Source organism: Rhinolophus sinicus, linkage group LG01 (assembly GCF_036562045.2).
Source record: "Rhinolophus sinicus isolate RSC01 linkage group LG01, ASM3656204v1, whole genome shotgun sequence".
Taxonomy (NCBI): Eukaryota; Metazoa; Chordata; class Mammalia; order Chiroptera; family Rhinolophidae; genus Rhinolophus; species Rhinolophus sinicus.
Genome location: NC_133751.1, coordinates 37,128,907 through 37,155,872, shown reverse-complemented (window position 1 = coordinate 37,155,872; position 26,966 = coordinate 37,128,907). Strand labels below are relative to the sequence as shown.

General features: G+C 41.3%; 1 protein-coding gene and 1 pseudogene across 1 annotated transcript; both read right to left on the bottom strand.

Moving 5' to 3' along the window:
- Positions 1-57: 57 nt before the first annotated feature.
- Positions 58-6,620, bottom strand: LOC141570594 (protein MIX23 pseudogene; annotated as a pseudogene).
- Positions 6,621-6,738: 118 nt separating this feature from the next.
- On the bottom strand, positions 6,739-20,210 carry CLDN11 (claudin 11). Its single transcript, XM_019735325.2, has 3 exons — positions 19,735-20,210; positions 17,004-17,168; positions 6,739-8,029 (listed from the first exon to the last, which is right to left on the bottom strand). The coding sequence occupies exons 1-3, from the start codon at positions 19,961-19,963 to the stop codon at positions 7,797-7,799; spliced, it is 627 nt and encodes a 208-aa protein (XP_019590884.1). The 5' UTR covers positions 19,964-20,210; the 3' UTR covers positions 6,739-7,796.
- Between the last annotated feature and the right edge of the window lie 6,756 nt (positions 20,211-26,966).

Here is a 26,966-nt window from a genome sequence, read left to right as displayed (position 1 = left end):
GCTCTCATGAGATAACCTGGTCCTTAAAAAAGAAACAAAAAAGAAAAAAGTGTCTTTTTATTCATTCTTTGGAGGCTTGAAGTGAATTCAGCAGCGTTCCTTAAATACATTCCCAGTTCCAGTTCCTGTCATTTACCACTTCCTCAACATTCAGTTCTAACTACATCCATTTCGATTTTGACTGTTCTTTTCTAAGTTGCTTTAATAATGTTGAAATGTCCAAATTCTTTTCTCTCTCTTTTCGGAGGTTTTCTATTACTGATGAGATCTGAGCTGTACGGTTTTTTTGTGACTGTTCCTACTTGCATGAGCTGCCGTCAAAGACGCATCAAGTTGTTTACGGGTTTGGCTAGCATCAATTTCCCTGCAAAGAAAGCTGTTGGAACCGTAGTGTTTAATAAATGTACTATTCTGTCCTCAATCTCCTTATCACCTTGAGTAATTCCTGGAACTCCACAAACTCTTCACAGTTCACACCACCACTGGGTGCCGCCATGCTGGACTGCAATCAGTTTTGAATCAATGTCCTAACCAAGTCCAGAAGTACTCATTTGGGAGGCACTTAACAGCAGGCTCTCAGAGGGTTCCTGCCCTCCACTCCACCCCTCTTGAGGCCTCAGCAGCTACCAGATTTTGAGGTTCCCTAATCCTTAGATCTGCTCTGCCATATTCAGCCTTAATTGTCTGTCTGTTCTGAGAACCACTTCCTACCCTTCTCCTACTCTTCTATCTATATTCCCCAGGCTTCCTTGACCTCTGGCTGCTTCTGTAGAGCGGGAGGAGGGGAGAAACCAGAGTATTTCTCCCTCTTTTGCTCTGCTGTGGGTAGCTCCCTCAGCAGGAGCCGAGTCTATCCCATGGTCCCAGATCCCCCAGGACAACCCCTCCCTCTGTGGTCTCAGCCCTCATCTGGCAGCCCCACCATAGTCCCAGCTCCCACTACATGGTCCCAGTTTCTGGGTTCTAAAGGCATGGCCTCTCATTGCCTCTCCATCGCTTGGTAGTGGCTTTCCACTATTGCCAAACTCTGATTTACTTCCTCATCCTATGTGGTTTTTCAGCTATTCCATTATCTGCAACCAATTCCCTGTATTAAATTCTCCGTTTGCAAACTTAAAGTGGTTTCCGTTTACCTAATCTCTGACTTAGCAGCTAATATAAGGGACAGGTGGTAAGGGGACAGTGGTGGAGGTGAAGAGGGTATCTATGGGTTTCAGTTGGGATAAACATTAGTTATGAAACCTTGGCCTTCTGCCCTATATAAATTTACCACAAGCAGTGGCCCAAATATGAGACTGCCTCGGGCTTGAGGTCTAAACCAAACAAACGGTTCAAGTGGCCCTCTGTTAAAGAAGACGTTTTTGATTAAACGTGCCCCAGCTCAGACTAGCTTTGACTAAAAATGATGGTGTTGGCTCCAGGGTCATCTAGAACTAGAGTCCTGAGTATTGTTGGGCACCCTGCTCTCCATCTCTTATTTCTGCCGTCTTCGCCCTTCTTACAGATATGCTCCTTCACGAGGTTGACAGATCACAAGGATACTGGAATCTCTCTTAACTGGACAAGAACGGTCTCCTTCTTTAATATCAATTTGAAAAATGCCAGGAGAGAACTTTATTGAGTCACTTTATTGGAACTGATTGGATCACACATCCATCTTCTGAACTTTTCACTGTGGCAAAGGAGGAGGGTCATGGTCCCTTCAGACCATGCAGCTGGTGAAAGAGAAGGTGCAATGCCCCAAAGGAAGAGGACACTGTGGGACCTATGTCTATAACTAGAATCTCTCTCTAATCAGAATTGGTTGTAACTGACAAAACTTGATTAAGAAAAGTAAAGGTGTGAGTGAGGGTATCGGTTTGTATAAACAAATCACGTGTGAGGCTGACCTCAGAAATGATGAAACCCGGCCCTCATATACCACAAAGCCCTTTCTCTGTTCTTTTGCCTCTACGTCCCTCTGCATTTGGCCTCATTTTCCCAGACTCACGTTTTCCACAGGGCTGGAACCACAGCTGCTAAGAGCTCAGGCTAACCTCTTCCCACTTTTGCTATCAGAGAGGGATGTGCTCTGACCCACAGTTCCAGGAAAGGATGGGCTCTGGCTAGGCCAGTATGGAGGAACTGCTGGCCACCGGGGCTATTCCCTGTCCTCTCAGGGCATTGAGGTACGATGACTGGCCCAACCGGGGAAAGGTTCTACCCTGCTCCTGGAAGCCAAAGCCAACACCCGAAAGGCCGTCTGCCCTGTGGTACAATTGCTCTCATCTCCAACAGTCCTGGACCTTCTCATGCCTCTGAAAGGACTCCTTCATGTGCATTTTTCCTGACCCTTAGTTGAAACATGAATTTTTTAAAAAAAAAAAAAAACAGGCAGCAAGAGAACCCAGGTAAATTTTCTTTTTATCTTAAACACAAAATTAATGTCTAGAAGGGTTGGGGACAGAGCAACGGATTCATTTTTTTTTTACCCTGCTTTGTTTTTGTCTCAATATATTAGCCTTAATAGATTATGAGAGAGCAAATAAAATTTTAAAAAATGATTTAGCTAACATTAGTCCCAGAGCTGCCCCCTCATAACTCTGATGCTACTGGCATCACTGTCCCCAACACAAGGTCTCCTGGAGATAAATGCTCCTGTTTGGACTCCTTTTGACCAGAGTCAACTGCAGCAGAATTGTAATGTAGAACAGGCTGAACTTCAGACCCTCAGCCTCCACTCTTCACACCTTTTCTCCCATCATAAATACTATTGAAATGTCTTCATTAACTATTTTTAATAAGTATTTTCTTAGGTAATTTTATTACATATTTCCATATGAACATCAGTGAATTTTAATTATTTCTAATAATTTTAAAAGAACAGCAAATTAAATTGATATACTGAATTCTGTTAGAAGAGCTAGGGGAAACTAGGCATCTCTCTAGCAAAAACATGAATGGTTCTTAAAACACTTTGGGGATATTCGATCCAGCAATTCCTCTCTAGGAATTTATCTTAAAGAGACCATCATGTGTATGTGCAAACATCTAAGGATCTTCATGGCAAAATTACTTAGAAAAAATTAGAAAAGAATCGGAATAACAAAGATATACTTCGGAATTCCTTGAGTAAATTATGGTACACAAACAATGGAAGATTATGCAGATATTAAAAATGTCATTTTACAAAAACTCATAGACACAGACAGTAGTTTAGTGGTTACCAGAGGGTAAGGGGGGAGGGGGTGGGAGATGAGGGTAAGGGGGATCAAATATATGGTGATGGAAGGAGAACTGACTCTGGGTGGTGAACACACAATGGGATTTATAGATGATGTAATACAGAATTGTACACCTGAAATCTATGTAATTTTACTAATAATTGTCACCCTAATAAATATTAAAAAAAAACAAAACGTTGTTTTAGAAAAACACTTCATGAGATAGAAAATGTTCTCTACATATTGTTTGTTTTTTATACAGCAGGTTACAAATCTATACATAGAGTATGTTAGTGATTTTGGTTTTAAAATAAAATGATGACCAAGAATATATACAAAATAAATTCTAATGATGTAATGATGGGAAACTTTTATTTTCTGATGTGTATTTTTCTATGGGGATCAAATTTTCTATATTACTCCAGGTCTGAGTCTACATCAACTGCGCCAGCATCCGGAGACCCTGTTAGAAATGCAGAATCCCAGGCCCTACCCCAGACCTGCAGGATCAGAATCTGCATTTTAACAAGATCCGCGGGTGATCTGTATGCACATGACAGTTTGGAAAGCAAAGCTGTGTAGAACTCAACATAAGAGAAAGAACCGTTTTAATTAAAGAAAGCCCCAGACTGGGCTCTGTGACAGCTGGGTTCTCCTTGAAAGGTAATTTTGATATAAAGCATAAGCAATTCTTACCTTCCACAGTCCTCTAGAAATGGTTTAACCTTTCCACGTTTTTCATTTCAACAATGGGTCATGGAGCAGTGACAAGTCCCTCCATCTCCATTCCCTCCCCCAGCCACACGACCACAAAGCCTGAGCTCTCAGATTCTGCATTGAGGTAAAGAAATATAGATTCCTCAAGAGCTACTATTCAAGCCCCAAGCAGCATGTGCCAACGCTTCACTTACAATTCTGGTTCAGTCTCCATTAAGCAGCACATCTGGCTGTCACACACTCTTTTGTGGGGACATCTCAATGGCAGCACTGATGCGGCCTCTTCCCGGGGCCAGCCCCACAGTGGCCTCCCTGTCCTGCCAGCATGTGATGTCATGAGCATGAATGTCCTGCCAAACATTTAGGATGCTGCGGTTCACATTGTGTACATTGTATAGAGGGACCCTGACACGCAAAGCTGAAATTTAAAAGAAAAAACACACACAGGGCAAGATACAACCAAACTTTGTTCTATTGTTATTCCAAACCACCAACTCAGCACAAATATGTAACTTGTATCCTTTAAGTACACAACTTTCTCTTTTTTGTTGCTGTCTTGTAACTAGCATCCCTACATTCAGAGATTTCCTTGAAACATTCTATCTCTGATTTGTTTTATATCAAATTCTTGGAAAGCATGAGCTAAACTGGTTCATTTCAGACCAAAGATCCCCTGCATGTAGTCTCTTCAGAATAGGCCAAAGGTGTGGGGGGTGTGGGGGGTAAGGGGGACTCTGGATGCAGCTCTCAAAGTAATCTCCCTTCTGAGGGCCATCAAAGCGGGACAAAGAGGATTAGCTGACCTCCAGAAAGGCATGAGAAAGAGGGCTTTCCCTTCACTATATTGCATGGGGACTACCTCATAGAATCACTGAGGGTACACAATAAAAATACAGATTTTGGGGTACCCAGCAGAGTTGGGTCTGTGAGGGTGAAGACAGCGAATCTGCATTTCACCTGACTTCCTAGTAGTGATTCTTAAATTAGAGAACTAGGGTTTTACAATTAGATTTCAATCCAATTTTAGTTCTATAGAGTGGCTATCTGACCTTGACAATCTGAACACCACATTTCATTTTCATCATCTATACAATGGGGACTGGGGGAAGAATTAAACGTGTGAAGTTCCTGGCACAAACAGGTTTCAAGAGCACGAGTTCCCTTTTCCCTGTTTTTTGGGTAGAGCACTTTGGGTCTGCCATGTTACCTGTGATGGGGAATATTGTCTTCCCCGGGTGACAATTGTTGACATTACTTGCCAGGTTCTAATGGAGCTCTAATGAGAGCAGACAAAATCAAGACTGAATCCCCCTTGATGGTTTCTGGGCCAGACCTGTTGTCCTGTAGCTGTGCTGTCCAATCCAATAGCCACCAGCCCTACGTGGCCATCGAGCACTTAAAGTGTGGCTAGAACAATTGAGATGGGCTGTAAGTGTAAAACACACACTGGAATCCAAAGACTTAATACCAAAAAAAGGACGTAAAATAGCCCATTAACTGCCTAAGTATTAAAATAATATTTTAGATGTATTGGATTAAACACAATATATTAAAATTAATTCCACTTATTTATTTTTAGCTTTGTTAAGGTGACTCCTAGAAAATTTTACAAGACATACGTGGCTCCTAGTATATTTCTACTGGACAGTGCTATTCTAAAGGAACAGCTACCCCTCCTTATCTCCGTCATACTGGAGTTAGGACCTAAAAAGCGGAATTCCCTAGTTAGGCCGGCAGCAGTCAGTTTGGAGAGATTTAGGGTGTTTCTTCTGCTTCAGGGGAAAGTGGGGCTTATGCAGCATGCCTACCCTCACACATGAGAAAGCAGCAGCCGTAGGGGAGGAGATAAGGGAGTGGGCACATACATTCATAAGAAGAGAAGGACTTGACACTTCTGATTCAAGCCCATGGTTGGGAGGAGAGGGGATGTGGGGACCCAAAGCCTTAATTGTCCAGCCCCCACTACCAAATTCCTTGTGCTTCATTCATGTTCACAGTCATAACCTGCTGAGTTTTCATGAGGTAAGGAGGGTCCTCCCATATAATCACATGACTAGTGTCTTTATCAAAACTGTATGATAACTAAGCAAATATTTTGGCCAATGTGAAGTTTGTCTTTTCTATGTAAGTAATTCAGAAATAGTTTCCATCAGGTTATAATCTCCTAATGTACACAAATATCTACCAAAATGACCAGCCTGAGTGGATATTTCCAAAGAGGAAATGTTTGCCAATTATTATACTATCAGCTAATGAAATTAGTATTGTTGGAAAAATACTGCCAAAGTAGATTGTAATCTGTTGTTTTTTTTTAGAGCAGAATCATAACTGGACAGTTTCTGGAACAGAAAACAAACAAAAATCAACTCAATGTGTCTGTCTTTGTCCAAAATTTCCAAATATCTATATGTATACATTTGGACATAATGCATTTAGATATTATTACCTAAAGGTTTAAAAAAATGGGTTTCTTTTATACCTACTCAATTCTTTTACTAAATTACAAAGTAGATTTTAAAAGTTTAACTGCATAATGCTTGACATATGGTTTCTGACTACCACTCATTTATATGTGACTTAAAGATGCCATAATGTCACCCTGCGTCAGAAACCCAGAGAGCATCTAGGTTATACTTTTATGACCACACATTACCACCACAATATAGTGAATAAAATATAATGTTTTAATTATTCAGGGCAGTGCGGAATGAGTTTTCTTGCATCAATGATTGGGTTCCCGATAAATTACTAGAGATTAATGAAACCTTTTAACACCAATATGTCATACCTCTAGATACCACAGAATATTAAAGGCCAGTTTTGCAGACAGTCTGTTATTTTATTGCACAGATTTCACTTAAAGAACAAAATGCACCATCAATATTTGGAGAGTTTGGGGTCTCAGATACTGATACACCATCAGAGTTTACACCCGTAAAGCCAAATTCAACAGTACAATTTATGTTAATATCACTTCAAGATGGCTAACAGAATGAAAATAGAGAAAAGGAAAAAAAGCCTTTAAAATGTGTTAAGTGGAAGCGTATGCAAGTGCAGGATTAAAAACTACATCACACAAACCTGGAAACCAAAAATGTTTTGTGGAATGTCAGTTAGCGTTATGCTCACTTGTACTGTTATTTATCACACAATTAAAGTCTATTTGGTTCATTTCCTTCATACTGATGAATTGAGAATTTCAGGAAAACCATGGTTATAAAAATGAACAATCTTGAAAAAGTATGTACAGATAAATGTAAAATCACAAACTAAACAATATCCCCACCCCTTGTCCTCAACTTACAAAAGGGAAACTCCCGTGAAGGGAAACTTCCACGATTCCCCTCCCTTGCCCATCCCGCGTCCCCAAGTCTATCTTTTTCTATCGCTTATAAGTAAATGACCTTAGAGCTGAAGAGGAGGGAGGGAACAGAGAGGCATCTTTATGAGGCGCCCATTGTCATCTGTAACAGTTTGAAAAGTCTCTTGTATTTCTCTCCCCCACACCCAGTTCAGCAATGTTTGCAACATATTTAAAATGTAGAAAGAAGAAAAAGAATAAAATAAAAAATCATATATATATATATATATATATATATATATATATATATATATGAAGAAAGGAATGCCCAAGAGCTAATAGTGGGCAAAACCATGAGAAAACTGTGTGGGCATTATCTGAGCTAAAGATTTAAGACAACAAAATGGGGAGGGCGGGGTTGTTAAGACTACAAAATGCCAGACAGGATGCTTTTCTAGACCTTTGGCTTTGGAGCCAGACAGAGGAGTGGGCTCCCCCACTACGACTGTGGCGAGCAAACCTAGGGCCATGGGCCCAGCACCTGCAGCGCCTCCATGGGCAGGCCAGCAGCCCTCTCATACATGGGCGCTCTTGGCATGAGTAGGGGAGCTGGAACCCGAAGAGTAGTAGAAACGGTTTTCGCCAAACGCCTGGGCATCTCCAGCGCAGCAGACGATGACACAGCCACCCACGAGACACAGCACAGCGCCGATCCAGCCTGCGTACAGGGAGTACCCAAAGCTCACGATGGTGGTCTCACGATGGGCACACACAGGGAACCAGATGGTGGCGACAATGGCGCACAGAGCTGGGGAGACACGGAGAAGGCTGTGACTGGGCATACCCATCATACACCAGGGGCAGTGAGCAAGCCGCCCTTCATTCCACACACACACACCCTGGCTTCCAACCAACCCCAGGAAAAATCGATACACACAGCTCTACTCCCTGGGCAATCGGAACCCAAATGTTTGCACATGTACAATAAGCTGATCAAAAGCTTGTGTCAAACTGCTAGGTCCTTATTTTTCTAACAGATGGCAGAGACAAAAGAAGTCCAATGTAAAAACATAGAAATAAATCATTTAAATCCAAAATATGTGTTTGTATTTACTTATATATCTTTATATATCAAAGTGATCATTTTATTATTACACTTACCTAATTGTATAATAATTATCCCTTTACATGTCTATTTTCCATTCCAAGTCCCAAGTTCCTTGAAGGCAAGGTTCAAGTCTTACCCTATGTTTGTAAAGTCAGCATTTAGTTCAGGAAAGCACATAGTATGTGCTCAATGCATATCAGTTGAAAAACTGAATGACCTGAGCTATTCAGAAATGAGAAACAAGTTAATGCCCACTTCAATTTTCTACTATATTTTTTCAATTTAGTGAATTCACATTACAAAGACCTGAGAAAGCTATGACAATTCTCTTGCTGTGGTAAATTATTGCTAGACATCAGTGGAGTATCAGCTAAGAGTCTGAGTTTGTGTTACGCTGTTCACAATCACAAAAATCTCAACACAAAAATGAATAGTCTTAGAGTAAAACAGTTTACCCATTCAAGGATTTTATGGTGATATTTGTTGTGATGGGATCATGATGGTAGCACTGCACAGTCTTGTACCAACAAGTCTAACTTTCAGATTTGGTTTAGATTTTAAAGACTACAATAAGAAACAGCCTCTATATCATCTAGGTTTTCCCCTCCTCATTAACAAAGGAACGAAACAAGGGCAGGCAGCAGCTTATAAAGAAAAAAAAAAAAAAGAAAGCTCTAGATCAGCACTGTCAAATAGTGTAGCCACAAGCTACGTGGGTTATCAACTGTTTCTCCTGAAGCCTGTGAGACTGAAAAACCGAATGCTGAATTGTAATTCACTTAAATTTACATAATCATATTGGCTATTGTGCTGAACAACACAGCACTAGACAAAGTAACTCCATAATTTCCTTTATCATGTGATTTCTCACAATTACAAGCAGAAGAGAAATTTTAAAGCTTGAAGCTGGGATAACACATTGATGTTCACAGACTAATAATAGTAACAACAACAATAATAATATTAATACTAATGTTTCCAATCATTAACCATAAATACTTCAATAAATTCAAGACAGAGCATTGCAATAATACCTATCTTTAGTACCTTTGTTACTCTTAATTCAGCAAACTTTTTCTGATTTCTACTCACAGAGTGATTTTCTAACTTACCTCTATGCTCACAGAGAAGAAATATAGTTTTTCTTTAACATAAACCTTCAAATCTAACAGCCTGGTACATTAGAAAATGAAGGAAAGATTTGTCTTAACCATTTTGAAAGGCCTTTTAAACTATCTCATTGCATTTGTGTAGCTTGTAACATAGGCTTTTGTTGACAAAAGACTAAGTCCACCCCCACAAACTGGGAATAGACAGACCTCAACAGATGTGATTCCGATCCTACAAATGTATAGATCCCAAGTGGAAGTCAGAGGGAGAGAATGAATTTGGGGCCTTTGACTTGCTCAAATTGACTTTCTAAGAGCCTGAATTCACTCTGTTAATTATGAACTATTCACATATTTAAGGAGCTTATATAAATTATCTAAGAAGCTAAAAATCTATCCATATGTTAATGGCTGTATTTTTGTTCAAGAGTGACTACAATCATGCCAGCTTCTGTAATATTTGTATATGAGAAGATGTATTTTCCTTCTGTAAATAAAATGCCCTCCAGAAGATCAGTGTTAATTGAATCTTCACTGTCCAGCCTAGGGCTTTGAACACCTGATACAGGGGAAAGTCTTTTTCTTTTCTTCCTCTTGCCAATGTTCCACCTCTGGCACTCTTGGAGAACTGCTTCGCTATTACCGGAGGCATACTCACAGGGAGGCACAGAGAAAAGCCTTTTTCTCTTTCAGGACAAGGGACTGAAACCTCTTCGCCAGTGTTTCAGCCAGAGATTACTGCTCTAGATTCTCTGTATCAATACACACTCCAGCTAAACACCCCTAGACCCCAAAAGTAGGAATTTGTCTGCTATGGGCAAAAACAGCAATCTAGCAATGGATTCCAAACACCCAAGCTTAACAGAGAGAAAAGTTGGGGAATGTAAAGCTGAATGCCACAGAGGAAAGAAGTTTTGATTCTGAAACAACTGATTTGGTTCAATCCAACTGATCTTTCCTATAAACAATTAACTGGTTTCAAAACAGCTTACAGTTAAATTAAGTTTTATATTTTTCAATTCTTTGTATTTACACATACAACACACACACACAAAAGCATTCCCCACAGGTCACATAAACCTAACTGAACTTTTAGATTTGGTTTAGATTTCATAGAATAAGATTAGAAATTACTTCTGACTTCATTTAATTCTTCCCCTTATTAGTTTAATAAGCAAACTAATAAAACAAGATTATCTTCACATAAGGAAAGAATCAGGCTCAGTATTCCAAAAGTAATCATCAATCTTGATGTTGAGTGTTTTAGCGATTTTGTTAGATTTTCTTCCAGTATAATTCACTAGAAAAAGGAAAAATCATAAAAACGTCTAAATATTTAAATAATGAACCTAAAGGACTAGATGAGTGAATGGGTGGATAGACACATATATGGATGGGTGGAAGAGAGGTGGTCTCATTTCAAGTCTACTTTCCACTTCACACCCACCAAAACTGACTTCCAAAATCATAAAACCTTCATGTGACTTTAACACACATAAAGTTACAAGCTCATGATTTACCTCATTAAAGATTGTCTTCTTTTATAATCCATGCAAAACAAGACAAATGAGCACCAGCAGAGTCTTTATTTCCTATTAGATAAATGAACTCTGAGTGGAATTCCTGTGGCTCTCAAAGACCAACCACATCAAAACCACTACAGGATGACAGACCGCCACACAACATGAAGGGAAATGAGAGGTTCACTGGAAACAGTGACCTTCAATTGAACTCACAATGAAGAATGTTTATAAACTAAAAAGGGAGAATTTACTCAACTTCAGCAGTGATTTGAAAGGAAAAGGGGATGTTTTAATCAATAAAGTTAAAAATGAAAGTCAAAACTCAACTAAAACATGAAATATTAATAGCACTGGCAATGATTTTTGGTTTTTTCTTTAAACTTTTGTAAGAGTTTATTTGAGCCTAATTTTTGGCTTTCTTGAAGACATAGAAGATATGTTAGATTTATTTCTATTTGGAGAGAGAGAGGGAGAGAAAAAGAGAGAGAGAGAGAGAGAGAGAGAGAGAGAGAGAGAGAGAGAGATTGATTGATTGATTATAATGGTCCCCTCCGCTATTTAAGGAATCTTTTTTAAATGTTTTTCTTAAAAAGTCACCGTTACCTGTAAGATAAAGAAAATTGAAGAAAGACAGAGGGAATTTTCATTGGTTTCATGTCATCAGAATTTATTTTTAAATTAAATCTCTAAAAATAGGACAGGAGAATTTTAACGCTCAGATTTTTCAATCTGTTTCTCCTTTCTACCTTCAGAAGATGCAATAGTTTACTGCACAAGTGGGAAAATTCTGTCATCTGTGGAGGGAAAGACAGTGAAAATTGAGGATAGTCTTAGCTTAAAAAACAAAAGAAGGAGAGAAGGGCAGAAGAAAGCTTCGCTGTGCACATATAGATTCATCTGGCCTTGTCCTCTACAAGTAGAATTCCTTGCTCTTCATTGAATAAAATTGTTTGCCTCTTTTGGTAAGTTTCAAATAATGTAATATAATGTATTCTTTAGTTGATAGAATACACCCTTATTAAAAGTTAACAATGATCTTGATGTAGCCAAATACAGAATATTTGGAAAGCCAATTTTAGAATAATGAAATGTAAATGTAGTTTTTAATACCTTTAGGGACTTGATGACATATGGTGATATATGGAGTTAAATAAATATGAGGAAGTTAAAATTGGCACAGGTGTGTTTGGAGGTAACAACTTAGAGAAAGAGACAGACAAAGAGGCCCAGAAAGACAAGAGAGCATGAAACCAACATTTTTTCCTTTCTCCAATGAGCACCTCTGTTTTCAGGCTTTGTCACTTTCAGTATGAAGCACTGAAAGGACTTTTAAAAGCATCATTTCTAACACAAAGCAATATTTTCATTAAAATCACTTAAGTTAATCTGATTTATATCAAGATTATTGAAAATAATCTTCCTTGATATTACATCTGAGATTTGCTTAAAAAAAACAATCTGGGGACTGGAAGGAAAAGAGAAGCAGACAGATGAAGCAGATGGGCCATGAGTTGATCATTATTGAGAATGAATTTGGGTTTGTGGGGTTCATTAGACTATTCTTTCTACCTTGTGTATGTTGGAAATTTTCCATAATAAATCCTCTTTTAAAAAATTCCCCCCCATTTAACACTTCACAAGGCATTGAACACTGTCCTCTACAATCTATACTATTATCACACACGATCTAAATAGCAGTTAGCTCTAGCTTTTCACAAAGAAGCCAGTTAACTCAAGGCAACAAGTAATGAGATTTCTAACAAGCTGTTGGTTGGAGTCATATTTATTTGTTGTTCCCTTATAATTTGAAATTAGAAAAAAAGTTCTTTTCATTTATCATTCTCTAAATTTTGACTTAGGAAAACATAGCTGCCAAGGGACATAGATCTCTTAGACAATGACTTTTATGAAGATCTAATATATACCACAACCATCTAGTCAACGGAATATTTGAGTACATTATTTTCCTGGCCTGCTTTCAACATTTTTTCCCTTTATTTCTATTCCACACATCATTATATATTTTTTTTCTATGTCCTTTTTACAAAGCCAATCTCACGGTCGTGTTGTTTTTGTTTGTTTCGGTTTTTTAATATCACAGAATTTAGAGACTGGAGAGACCTCATAAAGCACTGAATTCTTCCAATTTTACTGATAAGGTCATTTTAAGCCACAACTATATTAAGATGCCATTTGATGTAGATTAAGGACTCATTTGTATAAAGCTGATGAATTTGGAGGAAGACCTCTTCTAACTATTCTAATTAAGACCCCAAGATAAAGGGTATCACTGTTTATTCCACACCCAAGGATTCCTGTTCCCTACAGGACATCTGATTCTGTGTGCATGACAAGCTCAATTTGTGCCACATTTGTATACACCCTTTATTTTACTGCAATTTCATTAACCTGTTAGTTCCAACTTAAAACACTTTTTTCCAATACAAGTAGTATTCCTGGGGCCATATTTTTTAAAAGGAGGAGAGAAGATGAAAGCATTCCACTTAGGAAGGAAAATGCATTTCCTTTCCTTCCATTCCTCACCCCATATCCCCAAAAAATACCCAAATCAAGTACTTTCTAAGTTACAGTGAGGTGAGACTCAGACTGAATCAAAACTAAGCTTGAGCATTTTCAATCAGGTAGCTTAATGTGGCTTTTTATAATGGAATAAAAAAACTCCAACTATTGATCCCTACACACATTTCTACAAAGTAAGCAAAGGAAATATTTCTATTAGACTAAGATTACACTTAGTGTTTCCAGGAGTTCACTGTCTCTCCTTACCAGTTCCACATGTGGAGATTATTACCCTGCAGAAATTAGACATGAACGAAGAATTCCCAATTGCCCTCTGAAGTAGATCTCTATTTTCTCTAATCAACAACAGCAATAACAATAGCAGCCATTTGTTGAGCATGTACTATGTGCCAGACACTCTGCTAAATCATTTGCATATATCATTTCACCATTTTTACCAACCTCAGAGGGAGGTATTATTGTCCCCATTTTATATAAAGTCTCAGAGACATTAAGTAATGCTCCAGTTCACACAGCTAGAACATGGTAAATCCGAGATTCAGTACAGTTGGTCTGACTCCAAATAAAATAAAGCAATTTGGGGCATAGACACCTCCTGCCTCAGCAGAGGCTTTTGAAAAACCACAGATTGGATTCGTCTCAGATCCGTTCCAATACGAGCAGCCGGCTGCTCCTTGAGCTACTCGTCTGGTTAAGAAGCCAGCAGCATCAGGCCCCCATTCGCTTCCCCACAGCAGGAACTAAACCCTCACACCATTAAACTTAGACTGCCGAGAAGACAAAGCTGTTGTACAACAGACATAATGTCTTTAAGCTTTCAAAAAAAAATCATTAAAGATTTTCAGGGTCAGGAAGAACTGATTTTAACTAATTGTTTCCTAATAGTTTAACTTCTAGTTTCCATACCAAGATGAGCTTCAACACTATTTCCACTTCCCAGGTCCCCAAAGCCCCATGCTGTCTGGTCCCTTTGGTGAGTGACCACACCTCAGCTGGAGCACCATCGGTGACCTCAGGGACCCAGCGCAATCCCAGCACTGGCTTCTCCTGGAGAGGGAGAGTGGCAGAACCCAATCCAGAGTAACACAAAGGGAGCCTTCACTCTCTCTAGCTCCTCCCGCCCTCTGCCAACAGGGCAAACAAGGCTCTCTGGCTCCATGGGGAGAAACCTAGAGGAGTCCAGCAGGTGCTACACTTGAGACAATAAGCTTTACATTTCCAGAGCTAGCTCGTTTCAGTCAAAATAATATCCAACCCAAAGGCAAGGGGCCACCCCCTGAAAAATAAATCCAGACAGGAGTCACCAAAGAGGGAGCAGGTAACCCTGGAAATGCAACGATACAAAGAGGGCAAGGAGCAGTGCCCTCTGTCCAGTCCTAACAGCCAGTGACCAGAAAGCCGCAGCCTCTCTCAACAGCCCTGCCATCGTTTTACTCCAGGCAGCAAACGGACTGAGGAACTCATGTCATTACCCAGTCCCACCTCACTTTCCTTTCCATGATTCTGTCCACATCCACCCACCCATTTGAAAAAGATAAAACTTTATTTAATTCAGGTAGGAAGTTTCAAACAACTGGTTGCTGTTTTTTTAATAACCCTTCTTATTTAACTAGACAATTCAGTTGTTATTTATTTTTTGGGGGGGGAGGGTGTTTTTTTGGCGGGGAGGGTGTTATATACCAATTTGTCTATATGTGTTTTGCTTTTATATCTTTATGTTCCATAGGGTTTGAGTTTGGTTTTGTGGGGTTTTTTTTAATGTATTCTCTTCCTTGTGGATATTCTGTGACTCTTATATTGTAGACCAGAATTTCTAAAGATGAATACCTAACACAACAGACTCATCCTTCAGCTTTGCATCCTCAGAGCCCAAGAGAGAACCTTCTGGGGCTTCTGTAAGAATGAGAGGAAAGTCACAAACAACAGCAAATGTTTAGGATAAGAAGAGTTTCTCTGGATTCTACAAACCAGTTCCTACCCATTGGAAAGAGAATTTGGATACAAAGGTCTGACCACCAAAAGTACCACAAAAGGGGACCCCCGTGAGTTAGACGAAGCACTTGAGGCTGATTCTGTATTCTGTGTGTCACTCCCACACAAATTCTTTGTGGCTGGAACCAAAATGTCCATGCCCACATTCTTCTTTGGAAATTACAGTGGTTTTCTGGTCTTTTCACTCCTGTCACCGCGAGTGCGTGCACATACACGCACACAAACCCACACTGAATTCTCTGAGGCTTCACAAGCCTCTGAAAACCTTCATTGCTTTGCCACCTTGTGAAATGGTGCCCCTACCGCTCACATCCCCTCACCTCCCTGGTGTCATGGTTGCTGACCATCACTAAGTGGCAATGACCCAAACAGAACCCTGATCCCTTCCCCTTATCCCTCAAGCACATGGTCTGATACCAGTTTGGGGATAGGAATTCCTTGTCCCAGGAGAACCTGACTTTATATCTAACCCAGTTCTCCTCACTGATATATCAGTGCACTTTGCAACAAGAGCTGCTGTTCTTATTTATGTCTAGACAGCATTCAGAATGTACTGAGGGAATTAGCATTCAAGAAAAAAATAGATATGAAATCGCTGAAGAGAACAGAGCTAGACAGACTGTCCCTGGGTGGTTAAATCAAGCCCTTGGTGTGAGGGAGTAATCAGGAGAAGAGAATGAATCCATGCCATTTTCTGTGTGAGGACTGTCCCTCCCTCTAATCCGTAACCTGATCACCTTCCCTCCAACTCTCTGGGGTCCTCTTCTGCTCTGGGTCCCCCAGTCTGGTTTAGGTGCCTTGCTATGTGTGTGCACAGCTTGTGTTGCTTTTTAAGATGAGCATATGCCACACTCTATCAAGATGCCCAAGTACTCAAAGCAGACACTGCCTTCTTTCCAGCAGCCCCAGTGCCACCGTGGTGCTTAGCGCTCAGCAAGCGCGCAATGAATGCTTATTAAATGAAAGGCTAAATCCTCACCTAGTGGTTTACCACCCTCAACATCTTACTTTTCTCTTGCCCTCCTCTTTCTCTATTCTTCTTTATAATTTAACTGAAGTTTTCAACCCTGGCTACATGTAACAGTCACCTGGGAAGCTTTCAAAAAATATCTTTGTCTGGGCTAATAACCAGACATTCTGACTCAGTTGACCTGCTCTGGGGCCTGGGTACTGGTGTTTTCAAAAGGGAAGTCCATCGCGAAGCCTGAATGCAGAGCTACTGCGTAACTTTTTTCCATCCTTCTGGTCTCTCCCTTAGGTATTACCCTCAAAATCCTTTTGTTTGTTAACTTATGTTCATGTTCAGAGACCCACCCCCCACAGACATGACTTATCCCTCTGTGTGAACTGCTCATGACACACAAAGGGATATACATGGGGGGGTGTCTATTCTGCAGAGGATTCACTTGGTTTCCTTTCACATGTCTCTTGAGCTGGATGAAGCAGAAGCAAGAGCTGACACTCACCAGGTTTACTCAGAATTGGGCACCATATAGAAAGCTGTCTTACCCAGCAGAATGAGCATAACACCAGCCAGCTGAGCCCGCCTGTACTTGGCCACGCCAGGCTCGTGGCCCATTCGGATGCAGGGGAGAACCGTCAGCAGCAGGAGAATGGCCGGTAGGCCCAGGACTGAGGCTGCAATCATCAGGGCGCGGCAGGCCTGCACATAGCCTGGAAGCAAGAGAGCAGACAGGGTGGGTTAGACCAAGGGGCCCCTTGGATCCTAAACACTGCCTCACGGGAATTCAGCACCACTTGTCCTCCTCCCTCTTGCCCATTTCGGGACTTAGCATGTGTTAAATGTTGCCCGTGATCGCTTTACATGTTTAAAGTGACACAGTGACAAAAAAAGGGAGGTTAAGGGCTGGAGAGACTGAATGGGGATCCCTGTTCTAGACCATTTGTCCAAGCTTCCAGGATGAAGGGGCCACGAGTCCGATTACATTATGACATCACCTTGGAAATATTCAGAATAAAACTCCAATCTTCCAAGAAGTCTTCCGTGATGGATGGGCTGTTGATAGTCAGTTGTTGATAGACTCTTGGGCAAGTTACTGAAATACTGTGTCTTGACACTTTCCTCATGTATAGAGTAAAAACAATCATAGTACCTATGTCTCTCTAATAGAATTCAACTAAGATCAAGCTAGTTGATTCATGCAGCGCTTAGAACAGTGCCTAGCACCTGCTAAGTACTCTAAAAAGGTTGGCTATTATTACTGGTGTTAGTATTCCATGGTCATTGCTTCAAAGGCATCCCTCTAGCCCCAGAGATTCCTAGAGGGAAGACACCTGGAGGTAACACGATGCCCACAACAGATGATGCAAACATAGTACAATTATGAATGGAGGAATAAGCAAGTTGAATAATAAGAGCAGAGTAAAACTCGAACTTGACACTGTCAAATAAAATGCCGGGTAACAATTTTATTAAGAAACAGCTTACAATATGTACAATATTTATGTAAAATAAATCTGACAAGATACTGGGAGAATATGACAAACTTAAATATATTGTTTCTCACTGAACCACTCTCCCTCCTCCAAAACAAAGGGGAGGGGGTGTATTTATTACTCTCCCTTTTGGCTTAGAGTGAATTAGAGCTAGTGGCATGGCCTGGGAGAGGCAGTTAATGACAAAGCCAAAAAACAAGCCCCAGCTCCTGCCTCACACACCAGGACCCTTATACCAAACCTGGCCAGGCTGCCCTGTGCACCAACACCCGACTGTAACACTCCCTTAGCAAGCTACGCATGCTTTGCCAGAATTCAAACTCTGTAAGAGTGCTCTCCTAACCATCGCCCATCTAGCTTCTTCAGAACTAAGGATAGTCAATCAATCAAGTATCTATTGCCTTGAAGATACCCAGAGAGACCCACAGTCTGAAGCAGACCTCTGACCATAGCCCTGTGCCCCTCTGGCTTGTAGGACAGCGGGAGCTGGCACAGTGGAGACAGTCAAATAGAAACCGAGCTTCTGAAATTCATGATGCAGGCTGTCCACGTGCTGGGTGTCAAGGCCATGTCTGGAAATCAAAAGATGAAGACTGAAATCTGTCCACATTCCCACCCAAAGTGTGAGGGACAGGGAGAGCAGGAAGGATTAGGCCCTCCCTAAAATGCACTCCCCTCTGTCAGGTGGTCTATGTTTTTTAAAAATAAACTGCTTGGCACTGACTGCTTCATAAACTTAATTTCAGGGAAAGGACGCAGAGAATACTTTTATGCTTCAGTCAAAGGTTCCTACAAATATCTTGCCTGGTTTTTGATAAAAAATTATAGCTACCACTTACATCTTGATTCTACTACATCAAAAGAGGTTCACATTTCTCATCTCATTTAATCCCCAAAATAACCCTGAAAGATAGGGGATTGGTTTGATTTTAATTTTCGAAAGAAGACAACTGGGGTTCATAGAGGTTAGTAACTTGTCCAAATCACCCAAACTGTGAGCAAGGGACCTGACAGCCTCACAAAGACCTACCAATGCCAGCATTCCGTGAAGCTGGGTCCAGAACCTCTGTCATTCTAAAAGTCTAAAATGGAGAAAAGGATTGTGAAACCACAGGACTAACTTGCATGGTGCATACCTCCTGTGTGCGGGTGGCAGTGCTAAGTCCAGGAAAAGATGCAGGAAGGTAGGACACCATCAACATCTTAGTGGAATTGAAAATGCAATAGAGGTGGACTTATGAGCAATGAACAAAAAACAAATAGAAAAGTGCCCTGATGGTGATAAGAGCCAATACCAGGGCAGCAACGAGGTAGGGGTGGGAGATTGATTCTGACTACAAGGACTAACAGGAGGCACTTAAGGAGAGGCTTAAAGGGGCAGCAGAAAGTCAGGGGGCGGGGGACATAAAGGGACCGGCTCCCAGACTGATGGCGTTGGGGACCCAAGTTACTTCGCTTGTTAAGGAAATTGGGAAATGCCTTTAAATGCGCACAACCCACAAAGACATGGGCTGAGTTCCTTCTGTGTATCTAAGTCTCAGCTCATTAAGTTGTTAGAGTGACTCGGCCAGTGGCAACTACTATCCTCCCAAATTCCAGGTAAGAAAACTGAGGCTGAGAGAGGGGTTAAGTTCGTTGCTGCCTAATTCCTCTACAACAAGGTGGGACTCAAAGTGTCAAAAAAATGTGCTCAACAGTCTTCAAACCCTCAAAATGTTTTCTCTAGTGCCCCCCTCTTTGTCAAGGGTTTGGGAGCAGCCACTTGCAAGGCGGGGGTCCTTACCCGGCAGGATGAGGATGTCGACCAGGGGCTTGCAGTGATACAGCCCGGTGGCCATGACGCAGTCAGCCCACAGCCCCTTGGAGCCCAGTTCGTCCAGCTTGCGGCAGGTGGGGATGGTGTAGCCGCAAGTCACCACCCAGTCATTGGTGGACGTGGTGACGATGATGCCGATCCAACCCACGAAGCTCGTGACGAAGCCCACTACCTGCAGGCACGTGGCCACCATCATAGCGTCCCCGGCGTCCCCGCACCTCGCTCCTCACTGACGGTGCCTGCGCACCGGTCTGGACGGCTCCTGCCCTGGTCCCACCTCTCCCGCGCTCGCGAACCGCTGTCCAGCGACGGCCCGAGGCGGGACGCTGGAGGCGGCGGCCGGTCACGAGAGGCTGCGAGTCCGGCTCCGACAGCGCGACGGGCGCACGGCTGGGACAGCGACGGGCTCACGGAGGGGACAGCGATGCGGCTGGGCAGCGAGCCCCCGCCCCCCGCTTTAAACCCTGTAGCCTCCGCCGACGAGCGCCAATCGGCAACGGCCCTGGGTCGAGCCGACCAATCGCAGAGCCGGGTCCCAAGTCGGGTGTGGAGGGGAGCAGGATAAGGGGGCCGGGCGGTCACCCTGCCCGGCCGCGCCGGCGTCGCACGGCCAGGGTTGGAAAGTAAAATAATTCACCTAATTCTCTCCAAGAAATGCAGAGCGTCTAGAGGGCTCACGTCAGGCAAGAGCTCTATCTTGCTGGCAATTACGTGTCTTCCTGTTGCCCCTCGCATCTCTGTCTCCGCGTCTCCGCGACGCTCCATCCCACCTCAACTTCTTCCCGCTCGCTCCTTTCCAGATGAGAACAGGGACAGCCGTACTCCACGGGCGCCTGATACAGTTCCTCCTCCGCCCAGGATTGTAACTGATGAGCTAGGAACAGCATGAGAGAAGTCCAGTTGCCCAAGTTCACACAGCTGGTAAGGGGTAGACTCCATGGGCCCATCTCACCACCCACCACCCGCTAACCATTCCTGGGAACCTGTCCTGATTACCACTGCCTGAAAATTACTAAAGGGCTCATGAATCCCATTTGTGACACGTTAAAAGCTAGGCTGACTGCTCCAGGCGCCCTGTAGTAAGTTAGTATCTGCCCTCCACTGAGAACGCGGCCTGGCTCAGAGTGCTCTGTAGTGGGAGCTGTCACCATCATCAACATCATTAATCCATCTTCTCTCCAGCAATTCCAACAAGACCTATTGTTGCCTCTTTTTCTCACGTAGAGAAGTCCTCCTATATTGACATTAAACAGTTTTAACTCCTTTTATACAATTGGCTTATCCCATTATATCCCTCTATCACCAGTCATGAGATGCAAAGGCGTGAAGGATTCCAGCACAAAATCTTCCTACTCAACACTCTAAATCTAAGATGTGGATCATAAATCATAGGTACTGAGCTTTGCCGTAGCTGTCCCTAAGGCTGAGGGTCAGGGCAAATCACCATGTCTTCCAGGGAAGACTGACCTGGGGGAGACCCCAAAGAAATCAAGCACACAAAAAGAAAAGGCTGTGTAATAGATGACAGAGCGTCAAGTATTAGGTTGGTGCAAAAGTAACTGCAGTTTTTGCAATCACAAGAGCCACCATAATCACCCAGGAGGGCAGTGGTTAAGAAGGAAGACCAGGCTGCCTGGATTCAACGCCTGGCCCCACCACTTAACGAGCTATGGGACCAAGTTACTACATTTTTCTGGACCTCAATTTTCTGATTGTAAAATGGGGATAAAAATAGTGCGTACCTCACAGGTTTCCTGATGATTATGTGAGTTAACATACATATAGAGCTTGAAACAATGTCTGGTACAAAGTAAGTCCTCCATAAGCCTGGGTTAGTGTTATTATAATATGATGGTTCAAAACTCTTTCTTTTGCACTCTTATGTGTTCTTCCTGTGTTCATACAAGTTTGATTTGTGGAAATTGTGTTATAGGAATATGTCCTTTTTATGAGTCAGTCATTGTGTTTGGGGGCATTTTATCACCAAGGTCTATTGATCTGCATGTTTTCAGATACTTCCCTACAACATTTTTTTTTAAAGGCTGCTTTATATTAATACAATATAAAATATAAAAATCCGGGACGGACAGGTGGCTCAGTTGGTTAGAGCGCGGGCTCTCAACCAAAAGGTTGCTGGGTTTGACTCCCGCAAGGGATGGTGGGCTGCGCCCCCCACAACTAAAAATGGCAACTGGACTTGGAACTGAGCTGTGCCCTCCACAGCTAAGATTGAAAGGACAACAACTTGACTTGGAAAAGTGCCAGAAGTACACGCTGTTCCCCAACAAAGTCCTGTTCCCCTTCCCCAATAAAATCTTATATATCATATATATATATATATATATATATATATATATATATATATCCAAGCAACATCATTTCATTGAAAAAGCAGTTATAAAATCTGTACTCCTATGCCTCTGTTAGCATTTGATATTCTAATGATAAAAATTCAACCAATCAGAATTCAACCATGCCCAGATCCTCCACAGGTCACACACATAGAGGTACTTATAAAGCCAGATTTCAGAACTCAGGCACTGAGTGGTAGAAAGAGTTGTGAAGATCTTGGAACGGAACCTCCTGAGTTCATATTCTGACTTCATCACTTGGGCTACCCTTAATTTATGTGACCCTCGGGTTCTTCATCTATAAAGGGAGAATAGCAGATGCCCCCATAGGGTTATTGTGAGGATTAAGTGAGATAACTTATACAAAGTGCCGAGCATTGATGGGCCCTCATAAATGTTAACTACTGTTAGTATTATTCATAGACAATGTAGAGCAATTGAAATTCTGAACACGCCCAGCATAGATGTACAAAAGCCAGTCAAAGGAGGCGAGCAAAGCATAACCTGTTAGAATGAATTAACCATAAGTAAAGAGAGGCCGGGTCCATTGAAAAGTAAGTGGGGCAGCCAGGGAAGCACAAGGAGCTGGGAGACAAGAAGCAGACAGCGGCCACAGGAACCCTCTCTTAGCCCCAGGTGATGGTATGGTGGCCCACAGACTCCAAGGATGTGGTCCACATTCCTTGGCTGTGACTTGATTCGCCAAGCCCTCCTTGCGATGAGAATCTGACCTCCCGTATAGCATAACTTAACCACCTGACATCCCAGGTCTACCACCATCCCAGGCACTCTGTCAGTTGTGAGATTCAGACTTTCAGGGTCCAGTCACCCCAGATAAATATCAACAGTGTGTCCCCAGACCTTCCAAAGGCCTTTCTAGGACTTTTCTCTCAGAAAATGTTGCCATCTTTTCACATTTCTACAGTATATAACAGAACAAGTAATTCCAGTTTCTTCCTGATACATGATTCCAGGTCTTTCCACCTTAGGTCCCATACTCTTTCCATTATGAAAAATGTAAGTCTTTCCTATGGCTTGAGCATAACTTCCTTAATCTTATTCTTATTTGAAGACCTGTCAAGGGGAGGAGTAGAGAGCCAATTAGTGCCCTAAACCCCAGATGTGTTCTGAAAAAGGACACGGCCTGGTTAACAGTTTTTCTACTGTTTACACCTAAAACTTAACATGGGCTTCAGTTATAGTGCTAATCCATGTCGCACTGGCAAATGTGTTCTGAAGCCCACATTGAAAGCAAAGCGTGGACTAAAGGAGTGGGCTCGCAGTGACTGCTAGTGGTTGTCTTTTATCATTGCATGGCTGGAAAACATTTTCTAAGTGGAGGGGCCCATGACTGGTAGAGAAACATGATTAACTGCAACGTCCCACATTCCAAACGTGTGATCATTAGAATCAAATGAAGTGTACATTGCTCTATGAAAACGTCCTTCAGATATTAAGAAAGATACATCACTTTAGGAAACCAAACATGAAAACAGAGGACATGTACGAAATTACTTAGGTGAGATTATTCATTTAAAAATACTTTTAATAAGACCTCCATTTAAAGGATAAATCCCTCTGGTGGATTTTAATATTTGATAATACAAAAATTTTACATACGCACATTTTTAGAAACACTGTAGTACAAATTCATAGTGTAAACAAACGTATCAAACAGAGACTTAGAAAAATGCATGCCCTGTGAGTTTTGGGGTTTTGTCTATTTTGCATGTGGCACAGTGCCTAACAAACATAAACCCACTCTATACACGTGTTCAATGGAGCTGAATAGAAGAGTTCTAAAGAAGAGAGATTGAATTTGCAAGCCTCCAAGTCTGACTAGGGTGCAGTCTTAGTCGATTAGGGCTGCAATAACAGAATACCACAGACTGGGTGGTTTATAGGCAACAGAAACTTATTTCTCACAGCTTTGGAGGCTGGAAGTCCAAGATCAAGGCACAGACCAGCAGATTCAGTGTCTGGTAAGAGTCCTCCTCCTGGTTCATAGACAGCAATCTTCTGTGTCCTCATGCGGTGGAAGGGACAAGGACTTCTCTGGGGCATCTTTTAGAGGCACTAATGCCATTCGTGAGGGCTCCATCCTTATGACCTATTCAGCTCCCAAACCCCACCTCCAAACACCATCACATAGGAGACTAGATTTCAACATGTGAATTTCGGGGGAGACACAAATATTCAGCCCATAGCAGATGGGAATCTGAAGACAAGCTGCAGAAGAAATCAGAAGGTGGGGATTAAAACTGGTCTGGGAGTGGGTAAGAGACAGAGTGAAGTTGATTGGTTGTCTCAGGTACTCACCTGTCGTCCTTAGTATAGTGGAGCCATCTATAATAGAAGGGAGGTATGCTGCTCAGGCCTCAAGCAGAAAACCCTAATCACCTAGAGATGCTGGCATTTATCATAGTATCTCCATCAAGAAAAGAGCAGCACCTTCACAAATTACTTCGAGTAGAATTTCAAATTCAGCTATTCGGGGGAAAAAATTGCCTTTCAAGGTCCCATTTCTTGGCCTTCATGGTGCCATTATAATACCATTCCTTTAGAAGCCTTTTTATTCCCTTCCTTCAACTTGGAGATAAAGCAAAATCATGAAAAGTTTATACCTGGACTGTTAGGTTTGAGTCCTTTCCAGAATGTTTTCTCTCTTCTGCCTTCAAACAGCCAATTCTATTTATCTGTTTCTCTACCAGAAGTTTCAGAATATACTGGATGATATCGTGTCTAATTCAACCTATTAAATCATACTCTGAAGAACAGTAAAAGTTCTTATTTTCAGCCAAATTGGAGATCACATTTTCTAAAACCATAATAGTAATAAAGTATGTAAGGACTGAAAGGAAAAAAGAAGAAAATGAACTAGAAAGCCACACCATTCAATTAGCTTAGAAAGTAAGAGCAGTTCTTTCCATTTAGCTACCTAGGACATCAAAATACAGAACAATCTGTCCAACTTTAACTCTTTTGCTAAAAATGCATGAATCATAAAGCGATCAAAACTATCACGTGCCCTCTTGTTATTCATTCAATGCGTAATACTGCTCTGTTAAAAAATGGCTAGAAGCGAAACCTATGTCTCAATCCTATCAATCCTTTTCTTTGCTTGTTTCTTACATAAATAATGACTCTACTTTAAGCAATTATCCTGAAGGGAAACATTCTTGGACACCAAGATTCAAGGAAGACATTAGAGCAGGATGGTTAGGGCACTGGGTTGGAATCCTGTCTCCATTACTTACTAGTTGTGTGACCTTGGGCAAGTTATTCAATCTTTATGTTAAGTAACTCTGTTTAAGTAACCAATATGCCATTTCCTGCCAGGAAAATGGTATTAAAAATAGTAATTATTTCATAATAACCATGTGAATTAAATGCATTGCTATACGTAAAAATCTTGAACAACATAGTAAGGTCTCAATAAATATTAGCTTTTATACCAAAGTAGTTCATCAGTTGTTCTAAGCCTACTGAAAACCAACGTAATCTTAACCTTCATATTACACAGCAATGAGATTCAGAAACATTTCATAATCTGGTGGCAGATGGAGAACTTCAAAGGAAAGCAAACGGCATCTTTCCTCTAACTACAGGATCAGGCCTTTTTAACAGCTAAGATATTTTTAGTCACTCCTCTCTTTTTGCCATTAAGATTTAACAACTAGATAGAATTCCTTTCTAATTTCACTGATAATGTTTTTTGCAGAAATTAGCTTGGCCACTGGAGGGCTCTCACAGACTCTCATTAATGCTATGTAAAAGTGATTCAATAAAAATAACACAAAGAATGAACATTACAAAATACCAATAGCATAACTGATACGCTCCTTTTCAAAAGTAATTCAGCAATACATAACAAAAGGGTTTAAAATATGTGTGTCTTTGATCCAACTTCTAAAAGTTTAAGAAAATCTATTATTAAAGTGTTCATGTTTTTTTCATTTACATTTCAATTAAGTGTTCAATTAACAAGATGATGTGTTCTAAAACAAATTTTAAAATACAAATTACTAAATATTATTTCAAAATATCTGTACAGTTGGAGACTGGTTTTGAAATATATAAATGTATTTGGAAAATATACACAGACATGTTAATAAGCAGTTCCTTTGGGTAATGAGATTGACGGTTTTTCTCTTTTGTTTACACATTTTCCCGTTTTCCATAATGAGTATGAGTTAATTTTATAATTGGAATTGTTTTCAATAACTAAATTTAAAATATTTTCTATATTTTAAAGTATTCATTATCATAAGGGTCTATAAAGAGTAGTACTCATGTCCCTATACACTGTGTGACTATCCTGATGATTGTCATTGGCTGTCCTCTTCACCTACAGAAAATACTTCAAATGCCCTAGGATACAAGATCACACAGCCTTTTATTGCACAATTCTCACAGCACCCTCTCCCCTCCATTGCGCAGTCTCTACCCCAAGCAATGTCCACTCACGTCATAATGAACTTCTTGGTAGTTCCTCATAGAATGCCACACTTTCTCATTCCCTATGCTTTCCACTCCCCCTTCATCCTGCAGGAAACGACCTTCTCCACCCAGCTACTTTCTAGTCACCCAAAATTAACCCAAGAAGCTCCTATGACAGGACTTTCCTGTGTCTTTTTATGAAGTTCTGATGGGTTCCGGTAGTGCCTTCTGCATCCTTTTCTCAAAACATGAATTATCCATATTATACTGTTTAGTTTATAATCTTGTGAATTGTTTTCAGAAGGTTAGTTCTCAGAAAGTATAATACTGCGTTCATTACTAATCTCCAACCTATCCTCACGCAGTTCCTTCTGCTTCACATGCTTTCCAACACAGCCACCGTTCTCC